Source organism: Suricata suricatta, chromosome X, assembly GCF_006229205.1.
Source record: "Suricata suricatta isolate VVHF042 chromosome X, meerkat_22Aug2017_6uvM2_HiC, whole genome shotgun sequence".
In the NCBI taxonomy this organism is placed as follows: domain Eukaryota; kingdom Metazoa; phylum Chordata; class Mammalia; order Carnivora; family Herpestidae; genus Suricata; species Suricata suricatta.
In genome coordinates, this window is record NC_043717.1 from 82,291,122 (window position 1) to 82,309,398 (window position 18,277).

General features: G+C 52.7%; 1 protein-coding gene across 5 annotated transcripts in view; it reads left to right on the plus strand.

The window, feature by feature from the left end:
• Positions 1–626: 626 nt before the first annotated feature.
• Positions 627–18,277, plus strand: part of LONRF3 (LON peptidase N-terminal domain and ring finger 3) — a 36,421-nt gene continuing 18,770 nt past the window's right edge. For 2 of the 5 annotated variants that reach the window (XM_029929764.1, XM_029929766.1), the window contains exons 1-7: positions 627–771; positions 3,052–3,170; positions 7,039–7,161; positions 11,017–11,172; positions 12,990–13,239; positions 14,014–14,104; positions 14,732–14,836. In XM_029929764.1, the coding sequence (XP_029785624.1) occupies positions 720–771; positions 3,052–3,170; positions 7,039–7,161; positions 11,017–11,172; positions 12,990–13,239; positions 14,014–14,104; positions 14,732–14,836 (896 nt within the window). In that variant the 5' untranslated portion in view covers positions 627–719. The remainder of the gene's footprint in view (positions 772–3,051; positions 3,171–7,038; positions 7,162–11,016; positions 11,173–12,989; positions 13,240–14,013; positions 14,105–14,731; positions 14,837–18,277) is intronic. The other 3 variants (XM_029929765.1, XM_029929768.1, XM_029929767.1) reach the window with 3 other exon arrangements.

Genomic DNA, 18,277 nt, shown 5'->3' on the forward strand with positions numbered 1-18,277 from the left:
CGGCGGGAGTTGGCCCTTCCGGGGCCGCGGCTCCCGGTGGGGTGGGTCCGGCGTGGAATTAGGTCAGGAGAGCACTGGTTGCATAAGGGCCGCGAGGGCCCGGGCCGGGCGGCCCCTCCTCCGCGCGGGCGGGCGGGATTGTGTAACGGCTGAGGTAACCGAAGTGGGCCACGCTCGCCTCGGAAACCATCCCGCGAGCGTGTGCGCGGGGGGTGGGGGGGAGCGCTCGCGCCCCGATGCCCTGTGACTCATTGTCACCGCTTCCTATCACACGATGCTCGGCCGAAATAGATGCTTCCCCCCCCCCCCCCGCAGCTCGCGCGCCCTGGCCGCGAACCCCCCATCCCGTCGGCCCGGGGGGCAACTGCGCGGGGATCCCTGGGACTGCGGGCCCGCCACGGAGGGGGCACGCCTCGGACCCCCTGCCACGTGGCCCTCGGAGCTGCGGGGGTGCTTGGCGGCTGCGAGGGCAACGTGGGAAGCCCCGCGGCGGAGCGCCAGAGCTCCCACGCGACGCGGCTCCCCCCGCCCCACTCCCCTCCGTGTCCGGACCCAGGAAGTGGCCGCAGAGCCGCGGGGCCGGCTGGTGCCCAGCTCGGGCCAGCTGCCAGGAGCTCGGCCGGCGGGGCGCGGTGTCCGGTGAAGCGTGCCTGGGAGGAGGCGGCAGGGCCCGGCAGACAGGGCGCTAGGATCCGGGGGTACCCGGAGCCCGACTTCCGATGGGCGAGCTCCAGTCTCTACGTGCTGAATCTCCACCCGAAATTGCAACAGGTAGTAGAGGAGGAGGAAGAGGAGGAAGGAGGGTTGGCTGGACAAGGCGGGCACCTGAGGGAGAGGGGTACCCCCCTCCCATGCACATCCTGTGGCCGGGGAAAGCACTCTTGGAGGCTCCTCCGGGCTGGCGAGTGCTGCGGAAGAAAAGGGAAAGCGTAGACTGTAAACTCTGTAACGTTTGGGGAACACTGTGTACTCAAGCCAGCTCTCTGCACAGCCCTGGGCGGGGAGTACCCCCCCCTCCCCGCCTGTTCCAGCAGCTGCAGCTGGAGCTCAGAACAAGCAGGAGGTCCTTTAAACCCAAATCTCCGAGGGAAGTCCCATTCCTTTTATTTTAACTTTTGTTTACTTAACTTATTTTGAGAGATAGAGAGAGAGAATCCTAAGCAGGCCCTGTGCAGAGCGCAGACTCAGGGCTCGATCCCATGAACCGTGAGATCCTGAAGCGAGGGGAAACTGAGAGTCGGATGCCCAACCGACTGAGCCACCCAGGCGCCCCTTCACATTTTAATCTAAATTCAGTTGGTTGGGGCGCCTGGGTGGCTCAGTCAGTTGGGCATCTGACTCTTGATTTCAGCTCAGGTCCAGATCTCACAGTTTCATGGGTTCAAGCCCTACATTGGGCTCTGTGCACTAACCACCGGGAGCCTGCTTGGAATTCTAACTCTCCTCTCTCTGCCCCTTCCCCGTTTGCACTCTCTCTGTCTCTCTCAAAATAAACTTTAAAAAACTAAATTCCAGTTAGTTACAGCCCATAGAGTGCAATATTGGCTTCAGAAGTAGAATTCAGTGATTTATCACTTACATACCACAACCTTACCCTTTAAAGAGGTAAGGGGCCTCCCCAGGAGCAAGTATCTCCTGGAGCTCTTGGAGAGCTGGCCAGTGTCTCCTTATTTTTCTAAGTACTGCGCGCCCTTCAGAAAAAGAAAACACGTCCCCATCCCAGCTTCAAAGCTTTGGAGTCTGACCAACTAGCTGTAGGACTTTAAGCAGATGTCTTCCCCTCCCTGGGCTTGATTTTCCTCGTCTGAAGAATGGGTCGGTTGAGCCAGGTGATCTCTAAAGCCCTGCCCAGCCCTGACATCTAGTGATTCAAAGTGTTAGTGAGAGGGGCGCCTGGGTGGCTCAGTCAGTTAAGTGTCCATCTCTTGATGTGGGCTCAGGTCGTGATCTCGTGAGATCGAGCCCCATGTTGCACTCTGCACTGACAGCACACCACTTGCTTTGGATTCTCTCTCTCCCCCATCTCTCTCTGCCCCTTCCCTGCTAGTGTTCTCTCTCTCTCTCTCTCTCTCTCTCTCAAAATAAATAAATAAACATTAAAAAGAATGGTTCAAAGTGTTAGCGAGGACCAAGCTTACTTTATTCCCAGCAACCTTGTTTAGGCTCACTCACCTTTGGCCATCCATAATGAAAGGCTGGAACCTTGCAAGTGCGTTCAGTGAAACTTCACATGTGCTGGACTTTGTAGATAGGGATGTTGCTAATGGCACTGGTGGAAGACTAACCTGGACCTTTCTTTCTTTCTTTTTTTTTTTTTTTGAGAGTTTTAGAGAGCTTAATGTATTTTTTTAATAGTTTATTGTCAAATTGATTTCCATACAACACCCAGTGCTCTTCCCCATTAACCTGGACCCTTTCTGACGGGTACGATGGGAGTCACATCTGGCCACCTCCCCGTCTCCCTTGCTTGGCCTGTCTCCTCATGGGGACACCTCACTTAGAAGCCAGACTGCCAGTTGGTACATGCACATAGCCACAAAGCAGAGGGCCAGGGTCTCCTCTGTGTCAGAGCCGCTAATGCACCACTCACATCACAGGCCCTCTAAGGAACCGCTTGAGAGAGGAGCAAAACCTACTTCTTTGTTGTCGGGGAAGCTCAGGCCCAGAGTGGCTGGGGGGTGTGGCAGGCAAGGCAATATTAGGGCTGGAAATCGGGATCCCCAGTAGAAAAATTGTGGGGCGCCTGGGTGGCTCAGTCCGTTGAGTGTCTTGATTTCAGTGCAGGTCATGATCTCACGGTTCATCAGATCAAGTCCTGTGTCCGGGCTCTATCCTGATGGCGTGTGCGCGCACGCACACAGGGCCTACTTGGGGTTTTGTCTCTCCCCACCTCTCTGCCCTTTTCCCACTAACACTCTCTCAGAATACATAACTGAACTTAAAAAAATTGCCAGATAACTGGCCATTTGCTAAGATCCATGCTCATACAGGACTTGTTATGTGTTTGTGTTGGGACCATTAATGAGAGCTTCCCCCCCCTTGTTTTGGCAGCGCCCAATGACCACTTGCTTTACAGCAACCGGTCTCAAATTTATTTCACCTTGGAGTCTCATGAGGCCGCACTGCATGACGCAGAAATCGCATGTAAGCTTCGCCCAATGGGCTTTAAGGTGAGTGGGATGGGAGGGCTGGGAATGGCTTGTATCATAGACCGGGATAGGCGGGCAGGGCTGCCTCCCTGGGAGTCTGGGGCACTGGAGCCCAAGCAGAGCAGGCAAAAGGCTCTGCAAAGGAGCTGGGGGTTCTTCGGAAGAGGGAGTCTGCAAGGGAACTGGATTCCTCCCCAGTTTACTTATGCACCTGAGGACCTGCCAAGCAGCCCAGGCTTTGTTCAGAACTTGTCCAGAACTCTTCAGAACATGGACTTAGCTGCCAGACTGCCTGAGTTTATGTCCTAGTTCTGCGACTTTTACCAGCTGTGTGGCATGGGCACGTTACTTAACCTCTCTGCGCCTTAGCTTCTCGTCTCTGAAATAGGGGGATATTCAAAGCACCTGCTTAAAAGGGTTCATCACGAAGGTGACATGAGCTTATACATGTACGATGATTAGAACAATTCTTGGCTCGTAGCATTCTATGGTCTGTCATCATTTCCCAGGGACAGTAGAAAGAGGTGCATGGGAGAAGTGTCGCTGGCTGGTCGTGTCACTTCCAGCCCTTAATATAATCCACCTGCTGGTACCCCCAGACATCTAGGTCACACTGGATGGGTGGGGAGAAAGATGGGCTAGGCGTCTCTCACGATGCTCGGATGCAAAGTGTCACTTTCTGCATCTCGGGTCTCAGGACGAGTCCTTAGCCACATGTCAGTATTTTGTTTAGGAGATTGGGTTTGGGCCTGGGCTCTACTAACTTGCAAGCTAAGTGGCCATGGGGAAGTCGCTTCACCGTCTGGACGCCGAGTGTGCTTGGTTGCAAGGTGCAGCTGTTACTACCCACCCCGCTCACCTCCTGGGGATGTGGTGAGGGTCACAGGGGGCGAGGCCAAGAGGCCATTCTGGGAGCTTGGCCACCTGCTGGGCCTTGGTGCAGTGTTCTCTCCACACAACCCCCAGGATGCCTTCTTTGGAAACCCAACTTAGCTGGGTCCTGATCTGTGATCCCTTATCTGAATACCGTGGGGCCAGAAGTGTTCAGAGTCCAGAATGTTCCTGATATCAGAAAGACCCTATACTATGTGGCACCCTCCACAAGCTCTGGATGGCGCTCCACGATCCTACACACGAGTATTCCCACAGTATGTGACGTGGGAATTCACACTAAGTAACTGTGGCATGCTCTGTATCCTTGTAGCCTAGGTTTTGCCACCTAACGACTTTCGATGTTGAGCTTCTGAAAACTGCAGATTATCAGGCTGTGTCTGGAATTAGGAACCTCAGAGAAAGCATTTGTGGACCTGCATACGGAGCCATTAGAGTCAGAGTGAATCTCTTTTATGCTCTTTGATGAGAAGGTTTTCTGGGTGACGGCGGAGCAGCAAAATCTCTTTCCCAAGGAACAGAGTTACAGTTTACTAAAAGTCACCAGTGTCTTGACCCACAGGGGCTTCAGGGAGAACATTCCATGCTTTATAGCGATGCAGGTCAGGAAGCTGACTGGGGGGGCAGAGGCCTTGCCCTTGAGCTTCTTCCACTCCCACCCTAAACCTAGGGCCAAAGGGTGGGCGGCGGGAAGCAGGACTGAGAATCAGATGAAATGGGAAAAGTGCCTTCCCCAGTGAAATCAGAGTTGGCGGAAGCAGTAGTTGGTGGAGTTTCATTTCCCCGAACTGCTGGGCTGAGTGGTGAGGCAGCACCGGAGAACGGGGCTGTCTTGGGGGTTGAGAGAAGATTTGAACTGATGCATATAGTTCAAAACCAGCTCATACCCCGATTTGCATATTTCCCACCATTTCTTTCTTTGTTTGTTTGTTTCTTTTTTTTGAAGTTTATTTATTTTGAGAGAGAGCACGAGCGAGCAGGGGAGGGGCAGAAAGAAAAGAGAGTATTCCAAGCAAGACTCAATGGCGGGTCTCGAACTCACAAACTGTGAGATCATGACCTGAGCTGAAAGCAAGAATCAGACGCTTAACCAACTGGACCACCCAGGCACCCCATTATCATAATTAAAAAAAATTTTTTTAATGTTTATTTTTCAGAGAGAGAGAGACAGACAGAGTGTGAGCTGTGGAGGGGCAGAGAGAGAGAGACACACACACACAGAATCCCAAGCAGGCTCTAGGCTCTGAGCTGTCAGGACAGAGCCAGACACGGGACTCATGCTCATGAACCACAAGATTACGACCCGAGCTGAAGTTGGAGGCTTAACAGACCGAGCCACCCCGGCGCCTCATATTCCCACCATTTCCATATTCAGCACCCCTAGGGGAGGGGCATCGCCCGCAGCCTTTACCAGCCTACCCAGCCAGGCGCAGTGGTACTCAACATGCCCTGCTTGTGGTACAGTTCTCAGCGGGCCAGGCTGGCTGCCCTGAACAGGTGGAGTGTCCTGACTGCTATCTGACATGATTGGAGGGGGACCCAGAGGTCTCTCCTGTCTCCTAGCGCTTATCCCCTCTGGCCGCCCTGAGAGGTCAGGCAAGCCTTTCTCCAAGGGGCCCCTGGGAGTCACTGCTGGGAGGAGCAGCGAGGGAAGCCATCGACACCCAAGTAGCAGCGGAAATTAGGCTCCAGGAGGGAGGGGTGCCGGGAGAGGTCCCCAAAAGGATTGCAGCAGGGACCGCTGCTCCGGAAGGCAGATCTCTGCGGGCCTGTGGAGGCATGTCAGGGGAGGCTGGCAGTGCCCAGCAGCTGCAACCTGTATCATCTCTTTCCCAAGTTAGACTCTGGGGCAACCATGGAGGCAAGGGAATAGCAAGCACACCCCCCAGGGGTGCCCTAGGTGACTCAGGAGCAAGGCCTCCCAGCCAAGTTGCGGGGGCCACCTGTCCCAAGGCACAGAGAGCATATAGCCCTCGTCCCATCTCTTTTCTTGTTCCTCCCTCTTCCCCACAATGCTCTTCTGCTGCCTCTAGCGTTTCTCTGCCAAGGCAGCTGGTTAGGGGCCCAGCCGAGCCCTGAAACTTCTTACCCTTTGAAAAGATGTGGTAAGGGAGCAGAAGTGAGCTGAGCCCACCGCACGGAAAGCATTTGCTCGGTCCCTGGTTGGCCCTCTGAAGGGAAATCTGCTTTGCGGGGAAGAGCATTCTGGGGGGTCCTGACCACGGTTCTAGTTTCAGCTTTGCCACTAACTACTGTGGAGTCTTGGAGAGGCCACATCCCTTCCCTTGGGCCTCTTCTAAAACGTGATCAGCAAGTATAGATGGTCATTCAGCCAGTAATGTGGACTAGATCTGTGCTCGATGGACTAGTTAATAGGAAGGCATGTTGGGGCGGGGCTTGGAAGCTGGCTAGTAGGTGCTTAAACGATTGAGGATTCTTGCTACATTTGGTGATCCCTCCGGTATAACAGTGGGGCAGCGGGAAGGTCATATGGCACAGTGGTTAAGAAGTTGGATTTTGGTATCAGTCAGGCACGGACTTAAACCCTGATTCCACAATTTACCATCTGTGCTACTTTGGGCAAGTCACTTTTCTGGGTCTCAGTTTTATTTTCTGTAAAATGGACTTTCAGATTCTTTGTCTACATTTATAAGACTAGGTAAGGCAGGTTTTTAAAAAAAATATTTATTTATTTATTTTGAGAGAGAGAGAACGAGCAGGAGAGAGGCAGAGAGAGGAGGAGGAGGGGAACAGAGGATCCAAAGCAAGCTCTGTGCTGACAGCAGAGAGCTCGATGTGGGACTCAAACTCAGGAACCATGAGATCATGAACGGAGCCAACGACAGATGCTTAAATGACTGAGCCCCCCCAGGCACCCTGATAAGATAGTCCTTCCAAACCCCCTCACACAGTAGCAAATACTCAGTAAACGTTTTGCTAGTGTCAGTAAGTCAATAGGTGAATAAGAACAGGATTGAATGCCAATGTTTTCTTCCAGGCACACTTCAGAAAAGCACAGGCCTTGGCCACCTTGGGCAAGACGGAAGAAGCCCTGAGGGAGTTTCTGTATTGTGTGTCCCTGGATGGAAAGAACAAAAGAGCAAGATCTGAAGCCCAGAGGGTGAGTCGGGATGACATCAGGTCCAGCTGCCCGGGCTCCCACTTGTCCGTCTTCTCCAGGGAGGGGAGCAAGGGACCTACTCTCCCTGGCGTTTAGGGCCCTGAGTGGGTGGCGCCATTGGTTAAGGGGGTAGGAAAGAGACACAAGTTCCTGGTCGATTGCTCAGAAACACGCTGTCCTTGTGGCGTGGACGATCGGTTTGAGCAGCTCCTGCATTTCTGTAGGAGCCTCTGAGGCATGTTCTTGCTTCTTAGACTCAGGGTCTGAGGTGTGAGCGGGAAAACCACTCCACACCAAAGCACATAAGTTCTTTGGGGACAGAGGCTCGGCGAGGAGGCCCTGGCGGCTGACCAGAGGTCAGAGGTACGGGCCGCCCGCGGCTGTAGAACTCTGCTTTGGCTGAGTCACGGCCTCGCCAGCCACACGGGACAGCCGGCTCCTCGCCAGGAATGTCGGTCACCGCCTCCCCTGCTATATGCAGCACGTGGGCCTTCAGCCTCCGCTAGAAATAGAACACACACTGTCTCACAGACGTAAGTCAGGGACCATCACGGTATAATGCAGGCAGTCATTCCAACGCTTGAATGCCAGGAGAACGTGGCTGGGGTGTGTGTGCGTGTGTGTGCACACGCGCACGTGTGTAATTCATGAAATGTTTGCACCAGTGAAGGGCGCAAGGGCCCTCCATTCATGGACGCCAGCGATTACTGCTCTTTCAGAGTGTGTGGCTAACTGGCCTGGAAGTTGGATGCCGACAGCCAGGGGTGGCCTCTGCCCTCTTTGTGGCCCTTCCCCCCATTTGCCACCTGTCTCCAGTGCCTCCACCCCAGTGAGGTTTGGCAGAGCCATGGATGAAGAAAGGGAGCAAGGGACAGGATCGGTTCCTGAGGACGCCGGAAGGGAATCTTGAGCAAAATCAGTGACTCAGGGACAGCCGCGCTCTGGAGGTCCCGCCCTACACAGATTTCTTCCCTGGAAAGTTGCCTTGACCTGGCTTGGGAAAGGAAGCGAGGTGTTCGTGAGCGGAGCACTGGTGCCAGAGAATTTTCTCCAAGCCGTGGACCCTTCCCTAAGTCGTGAGTGCAGGCCGTGGCGTGAATAACGACAACACAGCTACCGCGGATCGAGCGTTTCCAGTGCACCAGGCACTGTGCGGGGGCTTTCTGTGGGAGATTTGATTTCATGTCAACAGCACCCCTTTGAGGTGAGGGTAGGTGATTTATCCCCATGCTACAGATGGAGCAGATGAGGAAGCCAAGGCTGGGCGTCTTTTCCCGAGGCCATGCAGCTGGTAGTTGGTGAAAGGGCATGTAGAACCAAGTCCACCTGCTTCCAGAGTCTGCCTTCTCAGTGGCCCGTCATCCTTCTGTCCTGGGAAGACACGCCAGGGCTCCGGCACTCGCTGCTGGGGTGGAGCGGGGAGTAGCAACAGGGCTGTCCAGTTCTGGGGTGGGGGACCGATGGAGGCTGGCTAGAAGAATCTGGCTGTGGTGCAGCACCTCCTTGGAGACCTAAAGACCCAGAAGCCACAGCCTCGGTCCCTCAGGACCTCACAGTCCTGCATGTGTTCTACAGAGTGGCATAAATGCCCGACAGCCCGGGGGAGCCCATGCCCGTGATGAATGTCCCAGAGTTCCGAAGCTGCAGCGAGAATTTAGAGGCGAATTTCCACTGGCTGTGATGAGGGCACGCAGCCGTATATGGACACTGAGGGCCCTCAGCGCTTCTGAGTCACTGGATTGTTCCCGATTCAGGGCTACAGATTTGACGAAGACAGCCCAGGTTCCCTTGGCAGTAATTAGTATCTCAGGTGCTCGCAGGCCTGGGTTTCTTTTCAGTGTTTGCTTTTACCGCAGATTCTTCCCCACCCCCTTGACCCATTTGGGCCTTTCCAAGGCTAGCACTGAAGTGGAATTGGCTTTCATTCACGTGGAATGATTATTCTCACTGAGCGTTGACCCCCAACTTTTGTTTTCCAAAGCCAGGGAAGGGCTAGGATGAGATCTCAGGTAGGAAAGGGAAGACCCGAAGGGCCGTTGCGGTTGCTCCCTTGTTTCCTTCAGTTTCCTCCCCTCTGCTTCCTTGTCCCGCACTCTTCGATCTAATCCTTGGACCTTTGGATGTTGTGTGGCTGTCACCGGAGAGCACCATGCTCTTTTTTTTCTTTTTAAGTTTTTACTTTAATTCCAGTTAGTTAACAAGTAGTGTCACGTTAGTTTCAGGTGTATGATATAGCAAGTCAGCAGTTCCATACGTCACCTGATGTTCGTCATGACAAGCAAGTATCATGCTCTTTGGGGGAGAATTCCAGGGAAACTGCTTCAGGAGCGGGTTGGTCCTGCTGGGCCACTTAGGAGGACTTCTGAAGGCCAACTTTGGCTGCTGGGGAGGAGGGGACTCTGAAAGCTGGCACTTGATGGCCCTGGGCACTGTACCTCCTCACCTCCCTCCTTTACCAACGGAGACCTGGGAGGTGAACTTCCCCACAGGTGGCTTGAACTCTCGGCCTCTCCCGGGGCCCTGGGATGGATCAGTGTCTTAATTCAGTCCATCTGGTGTGATGAGGATGTGCTGGACATCTGTGACGTGTGCCCAAAAGCCGGCCATCTGGTTGGAGGGAAAGATGTGCGCATGTGGCGCAATGGGAGGCTAACGTGGGGCTCCACAGTCCTGGGTGCTCGGCTGTGGTGCGGCGGAGAGCACGAAGGACAAGTGAGGTCCCGGAGGCCGAAGCAGTGGCCCAGGAGCCAGCCTACAAGGCTGAGCAGGGTCCGGCGGTGTGGAGAGCGCTGACATCTGAAGGGGCGTGGTGAAAGCACTGCTGGGGGCCAGCAAGGGGACACATCAACCTGGACAGGGTTTGGTCCGAATTCCTGTTCGACTCCCTTGATCAGTTAACATCCTGTTCCCCTGAGCAAGGGCGCGGAGCGTCCCTTCGTGGGTCTCTGAACCATACAACGGCTGCCCAATGGCAGACGCTTCACCGTGTTTTAGAAGCCAGGCGACCTGCTTTCTTGTGTTCTGTGTTAACGTACGGCAGAGATGCGTGTCGGCCTGTCAGCCGTGCTGGCAGCGGGGAGGCTTGAAGTGAGAATGTGGGCAGCCCGCACAAGAACACACATTCTTGCCTCCCAGTCCCTTCTGGGGGTTCTGGGAGTCCTACCTGCCGCCTCGCCTGCCCCGCACCCTATCCATCCGTGAGGGAAACCAGCCGTGGGCTGGAACCCGCCTGCCTCCAGTATTTGAAGTACCCGACAGTCTCCGCACAGTGGAGGTCCGACTGAGGGAGGAGAGGCCAGGTTCGGCTCTCCCCCCCACCCACTTTGCTGTGGAAGGGATGGGCAGTCCAAGGACGGCCCGGGGAGGAGGGAGCAAGATGGGCTGGCAGGGGAAAGACCTATCCAGGAGCCTGGAGGACGTGTGTACACTTCTGCCCATGGGGGTGCTCCGGAGCTGATGCAGGTCCAGCAACGTTTCTTGCCTGCCTTCACCTCTTTGTCTCTTTCCTCCTAGATAGGTTTTGAATTACCACCATAGATATTTCTATGGACCAGTAGCACGGGAGTGACAACTCTTAACGTTGGCTGGGGTGACAAAGGCATCCATGGGCTACACTTGAGGCCTGGGGCAGCCCGGTGTGGGGAACTCAGAGCCTGGAGGGTTCTGACACTCCCTGGCTGTTTCTGATGCACCGAAGGGAGGCCCCCTGCCCAGGCGCGTTGGGGTTTCCGGTCCCAGGCTGCTTGCCTGGGGTGTCACCCCCCCCAAGCCATGCCCCCTGCCCCACCCCCTACCCCCTCCCACCCGAGCACCTGTAGCAACTTAAGTAGTGAAGTCTTCTGTTTTATGTCACAGCTTCTCCTTAGTTTCTTTTCACCATCAGTCCCGGGGGAGTCTCAGGAACATTTTCCCGATATCCTGAAGTTGTTGGCACCTCACCCTAGATTAAAGGAAAACGTAGAGTCAATGGCTACTGAAGGCACCAGTCATAATCTACCAAAGTTACCACAGGTAAAATTCCGCTCACCCAGCTCGCTCGTGATGCTTCGTTTGGCTGTTGTGTGGGCAAACTTGGGAGTGAGCCCTACCTCTCCTTCAGTTCCTGAGAAAGAAGAAAAGGAGTCGCTGGTGGTCCTGTTTTTTGCTAGGAGGTTATTTCTTCCAGATAAGGCTGGATTTCAGGCGTGGGCCCGGGGTTTTTTTGTTTTGTTTTGTTTTGTTTTTTATTTATTTTTTAAATCTTATCACAGTCATTTTTCAGCTTTTGGTCAGATCCAGCTGAGAGAGAGGTGTGACAAAAGTAGAGAGGGACAGAAGTATTCAATCCGGCGGGGGGCAGGGGGGCTTTCTCTGCTTTGGGGCAGAGCCTGGGAAGACGCCTGACAACCCCTCGTTCCTTGCTTTGTTGGTGGTGGTGGTGGTTCAAGTTACTGGTGCAAAGACAACTCCATTTGATCCCCAGGCGGAGGTAGTTTTATATTCCTGCACCGTGTCTTACACATATGTAGACTTCCGGTTTGGATTTGCAGCCAGGGAGAAGGAAGCAATTTGGGAAGCGCTGACGCCCTGGGGGAAAGATGGGGGTTTGTGCCCGTCTTTGAAAACGAGAGGACAGGACGAGGAAGAGATGGGCCCGAGGCCCTCGCTTTCCCAGCAGAGAGCAAGTGGGCAGAAGCCCGGGCCCCGGAGTCCAGGCTGGAAGGCGAAGGTCAGCACTGGGAACCTTGGCACCTTGAGGGAAGTCTCCCCTCTGTCCGGGCGGTGTGTTCTTCCCCCGTGTGGAAGCCCTGGGATCTCCACAGGCAGGAGCCTTGGGAGCCTACCATTTTCCCTGCTTCTGTCCTCGCTCTGGAGAAGGAGCAAAATGCAGGTGTGCCTGACTCAAAAAAATATATATATATATATAAAGAGGGGCAGCCCTGAGTATCTCCTGGAAGCAGAAACTCCGAGTACATTTCAGTCACATTTGAGACCATTGTTAGTGGCTGTGACCGCTGACCCTTTACCATTTATCTACCAATTTGGTGGTGGGGGGAGCTAGGGGGCTGGAGGGGGAAAAACTCACATGAGCATTTGGACTGATGGACCATGGATTTAGAGTAGAGTTCAGGGTTCTCCAGGTAAATCTGCACAAACACCCCCTGGTGTTTGGATTTATTTCTAGATCTATTTTCAAATACCCACTCCTGGGTAAAAATTCTTTCAACGGCTAGAGACATTATTGGACGTTTTGCCAAATGAGTTGTCTCTTTTTCAGACTTATCGCCCAAAAGCTAGTGGAAAGAGTGGTTTGTCCCTAGTTCTTTTGACCCATATAACATGGAGCTCTGATACCAGTGGTAACACTGCAGGCCATGCCAAAGCCTTAGCAAAAGTCCTTTTGGAGCTGGGTGTGGGGCTCGCAGATGGCCTGGAAGGGCACTGAGAGTGACAGGAAGGATCGAGTGATGGACCCTGCCCTCGCCTCATGTCTTAGTTTTCCCTCCGTTTGTAATGGAAAACTTTGACCAGGAGTGGCCTGGTGCCGCACCCTGGCATCTGTCCCGTTTATCGCAGCCCAAGGAGTCTGTCCCCTACCTACTTCTCTGTCCTTGCCCAGGGAAGGTCGTCAACTCCACCCAGGCCGGACATACCTTTGTCGCAGATGCTAGCAATGTGGCCAGAAGTAGGAAATGTGTCTTATATGACTGTCCCCCACCCTAGTTAAGCTGTGTGCCCACTAAATGATCAGGGCTGTGTAGTTTTCTCTCTGCCCCCAGTGGGTAGCAATGTCGGAGGATGATCCCAGGCCCGAGTTGATGCTGACATTTGGCTCTTTCTTCGTCCAGGAAAGCCGGGAGCTCCCACACTGCTCTAGTCAGGACGAAACAGCGGCCACGGGGGACCGCGGAGGCCTGGCGGACCCTGTTAAAGTAGAGGGGGAGGGGCAAGAAGGCAACGGGGAAGGCCAGGCAGGAGCCGAGGAGGAGAAGGGGCACGCTGCCTCTGCCAAGGCTGGCAAATGCCAAGAAAAGAAAAGGAAACATTTTCCAGGTGGACCTCAAGACCCAGAGGTGCATACTAAAGCCAGAAAGCCAGGTACTGACTCGACCCAGGGACCCAGGGGCTTGGAGGTGGTGCCTAGGCTCACCAGCCTATGAGGGTTCCTTAGCCTCCATCCGCGGTCTCTGCAGGCTCCTCGGGCTCCAGGGGTGTGGCCCGGCTCTGGCACTTGGCTATGCCGCCTCAGGTCGCGGAGACGCTGCTGGGAGAGCACACAGTTGGTTTGCTAGCACACTGCCGGGCTCACTGATAATAATGGAAAGCCAAGGCCTGAGGTCAAGCCCCATATCGAGCAGTGACACCTTGTACCCTTGATGGTATACCTTTCCTGGCCAGCCTGTCCCTAGCCTCATCTCTGTCCCAGGAATGCAGGAGCAGCGAGGTGCCATCAGGCCCCACCCTCGTCCTTCCCAGCGGGCTGCCCAGGGGTGGGCCTTGGAGAAGTAGCAGCCTCAGCTCCGTGGCTTTCCAAGAGGAGCTGGCAGTGCCGAGGTTCAGGGTCAGCTTTAAAGGCCTGGCTTGGCCCAGGGAACGGCCGCCTCTGCAGAGTGAGGTGCCGATGGCATTGGAGGGAAGTCCCCAGGACTCCCGGACATCCCCTGGTCCGCATATCTCTTCCCGTGGGCCCTCTGGAAACCGACCAGAGTCCCCCCCATTCCGGGCACCCCATGCCCAGTGGCTCAGGTGGCCAACCCTCGGGGAGGCTCTGAGGGTGGTGAGCGGGAAAACAAATGGAGTGTTCTGCCTCGGAAGTGCTGTCTGTGCAGGCCAGCCTGCTCGGCCTCTGACCTACTGCTTTCTAAATCACAGATCCTCCTGTCGACCGGGGGGCCGGAGCTGCGGTCAGTGTTCCACTCCTGCCTTTTGATGCATCTGACCTTGAATGCTCCCTGTGTATGAGGTATGTGATGAGTACTATCACTTACTCCCTGAAGCTGCCATGGGCCCCTGAGGAAGTTTTATGGATAGGTTCTAATAGATCTATGAATTCCCTGAAGTTGTATAAAAAAGTGTGTGTGTGTGTGCACACTCGTGTGCACATTTCCAGACCAAGGTCCACAGATTTCAGTAGATTCTCAAATGTGTTTTTTCCCCCAAAATAGCATTAAGAGAAGTCTGAGACATTTACGCAGAAGTTAAGATGGTTGACCCAAGAGTTGTCCAGAACAGTCCTGTGGTCTACCACACAGTGGGGTCCTGAGATGGTTTCTCGCCCTTTGCAAGCACGTGTGCCTTCCATACCCATCACGTGCATTTGTGTTCAGAAGGGCTTTTCTTGCCTGCAAACCAAGTAAGGCAGCTGTCACCTGGACATGTACTTTTCTCTCTTAAAAATTTTTTTTGGTGTGAGTTGTCAGACTTGCTCCTGAGATCGGGCAGACCTGAAAATGAACAGTTCGGCCGATGGAATGCATCGGCACCCCAAGAAAGCCTTCCAGATATAGTGGGGACTTTTAGGTGGAGCGGGCCAGAGTGAGGTGGGCTACGTAGCCAATTCCCTTTGACCACCTACCTCTCCGCCTCCTAGCAGGGCAGCTGGAGGGTCTGAGGTGGATAAACTCCACGTCCGAGCAGAGAAATGGGGCCCTGCCATTGCGACTCTGCGCCTGCGATGGGAGCCACGGTCTTTCAGGTGTGAGACTCTGACAGACCTGGTTTCACTCATTCAGAAGGCCCACGTCCTTGCTGGCTGGACGTACCCTCCTTAATGCTCCTCCCGACACCCGGCGAACCCGGCGAACGCAAAATCAAACACACAGACTCATCCCGTTTGTATTTTTGCTGAGGACTCAGAACCCTGAGGTTGGAGTTCTTTTGTTCTGTTTCCTCTGCTTTCTCCGTTTCATCTTGTTTTTCCCTGATCTCAACAGGGAGCTTCAGAGAAGGGTTAGAAATTTGCTCCAAGAAATAAACACCAAGAGGATGAGACCCCCTTCTGGTCTGCTCACCCTGAGTTTAAAAGCCATTACTTCCCTTCTCCTGCCCCTCTGCCCTAAGTGAGGTTTTAAAACAAAAGCCCGTCTTTGTCTGGGGTCACTGTCGGATAGGCCGAGTGCGTTACAGGGGGACTCCCGCCGGTTTAGGGTGCGAGGAGACCTGCCACGTCCAGAGAGCGTTTGTGATCTCGGGGCTGTCAGAACCGTAGCCCTTGGTCAGAAGCACGTAGTTCCCCTGCCAGCAGGGTTTGTCTGGAAGGCGGAAATCAGATGTTGGCAAGGCTGTTTCATAGACGTGCCTTAGTTTGAACACAGCCCTGACAGAGTTCTTGCTTCTACCTCCCTAGCGCTTTTTTTCCCTTTTTATTGTCATTAGGATTCTTATCAGATTCTATCATGACCCTCACATGTCTTTGGCAAGGGGAGAGGGTGGCTGACGGTTGAGATATTGTCAAACAATCTGCTGGGTCATGAAACTAGACATCTGCACCCTCCAGTGCAAGTTTCTAGAATGAAATCCAGTCCCGCGGCGCCGCAGCGGTAAAAGGCAAGTTGGGAGTGTGAAGTTCATGTGAGTCTGGAGAGGAACTCGGGAGTGGCTTCGGCGTCTTGCAGGGAAAGGGGTGGAAAAAGCGAATGGAACAATAACTGGAGCGCGCACTGATGAGCCCCTCGATCATCTCCGAGCCCCCTGGCTGGGCTGGGAGAGCAGCCGTGAGGGGGCTGCTTCCTGATCCCAGTGCCTCAGAACTCCGCTCCTCTATCTTTATGCCTGAAACCTCTCCCTCGAGATTTACCGAGGTGGCCGCTCTCCCCCCTGGAGGTGGGGGGCACCTCTGGGGCCGTGGGAACAGCGCCTTTGGGATGACAAGGATATTTTGAGATGTGGAGCAAGAATGTTTGATATTTGAACCAGTTACCTAATGGCCCAGTGACCTCTTTGTCAATCGCAGTGAAAACTTTGTATTTAACCTCGTTTTAGCTACTCACATAGCTGGGTGTTAAGGAGTCAGTTCCCTTACCGCCCCCCTCACCGTCTCTCTCCTTCCTGCCCTCCATCTCTCTCTATCTCTTCTTCTCTCTCCACCGCCCCCCCACCCCGCCCCGGCTGGCTCATTCCCTCTTCACTCACATTTGATAGCAGCAAAAGAACACAATACAAGGATGTAACTGGTGGGAAAAGATAGCTATTTCCAGACAAGCCAAGCATTTTATCCAGGCTGACATCTAACTGAAAGCATTTATTATTACTATTGTTTACTCAACTGCTGTGACAATGTAAAATGCTTTCTTGTGAGAAAATCTGGCTCCACTTGGTTTTATAAATGCCTCCGGAAGTGTTTTCTGAAATCATTACCTAAAGTGGTAAATGAAAGGGAGAGGGATTCGCGTATATACCTATTTCTAGCTCTCTGTCTATAGAGTTCTCTCCTTCTCTCTTTCTGGAGTGGGGAGAGAGGGAAGGGAGAGAGGGCAAGAGAAGACCTTGTCGTCAGTATGCGCCTGGACACACGGACGGACGACGTCTGAGCTAGATGTGTGCACACCCACAGCTGTGTCCTCTAGTGGCCCAGGGAAGACGCGCTTGGGAATCCACTGTGACCCTACATACCACACCCTGCTACTTCCTAGCTAGCTGTGTGACCCTGGGCAAGTCATTTGACCTGAGTCTTAATTTTCTCAATAGTAAAATGGAACTAATCCTCACTACCGCCTGTTCACATATGAAGTGAATTGATAATGAAAAACAGTTTTACGGACACCCAGAATAGTACGCGAGATACACTCCACCCGTTCCCTGTCCCTTTACTCAGTCAGCCTTTCTAGAGGAGCAGAGCAGCTCTGAACAGAGAAGTGACTTGAGTCGTGAAAGGTGATGTATTCTAAGCGTCTGAGCTTTGAAGTATTTCAAGGCAATCATCATACAGCGTCAGGGGCAGCATTCTCGCCTGTGCCTACTCGATCAGGGGCATTTTATTCACCGTTCTTGCTAAGAGGTACTGTTTCCTTTTGTGTCCATTTCCCTCGTCTGCTCGTTAAGCATCAGTATTTATTGCAGTTAATTAGCCAGCGATATCTTTGTTGTTTTACAAAAGGCCCGAGTTTGAGGTTCTCAGGAACAACAGTTTTGCAGGTGCGGACTGCTCAATCGTCATCATCACTGGTATCCTGGACTAACGTATAACAAGTAGTCAGACTCCTAGGATTCCACCTCCTGAGGACATGAGGCTTTCTTGTTTGACTCTTCAAGTAGATCACAGATCAGCCTGCCAGGCACTCTTTTGAGAGATGTGGTAAGATGTGAAATGCACATGGCGGACAAGTTCGTAATGATTAAAAATGTATCCTCTTTTTTTTTTAAATTAATTTATTTATATTTTTTTGTGGTAACTTTATTTTTTATTTTTTTTTAGAATATAACACTATTTTTTTAACATATGCAATTATTTTCCATCATTTACAATACAGTAGTTACAGTGACACTCCAAATGGATAAGCAAAGTAAAAAATCAGAACCTCAACTTCTATTTCATGTAATTAGACTTATACAGAAATTAGAAGGTTAAGTAACAACTAATTAATCACCTAATTTCACAGCTATCTGAAGTGGCGATCGATATATAGCAGCTTATCTATGATACATTCAAGATAAATGATACAATTTATTACTTGCCCATAAACTAAAACACAGCCTGCTTAATACCTTTCCTTAAATTCTACCTCTATACTACAATATACTTGAGGTCCATGCAAAAAAGTAGCTACCTTTTATATAGAAAATGGATGATTGAGTCTTTGGTGCTGTGTAAAAGCAACTTCATTTAAACATAACCACCCCCACCACCAAAAAAAGAAGAGGAAAAAAAATAATGAAAATAATAAGGGAAAAACCCAAGACACACTTCCTAGGGGGGAAAAAAACAACAAAAAAAACAAAAAAACCCATCATGTAATTTCTGTCCTTGACAGAATGTATTAAATAAGCAAACACTACCAACAAGCAAAATAAGCTTCTGCACTGCAAAGGAAACAATCAAGAAAACTAATAGGCAACCGACAGAATGGGAAAAGATAGTTGCAAATGACATATCAGATAAAGGGCTAGTATCTAAAATCTACAAGGAACTCACCAAACT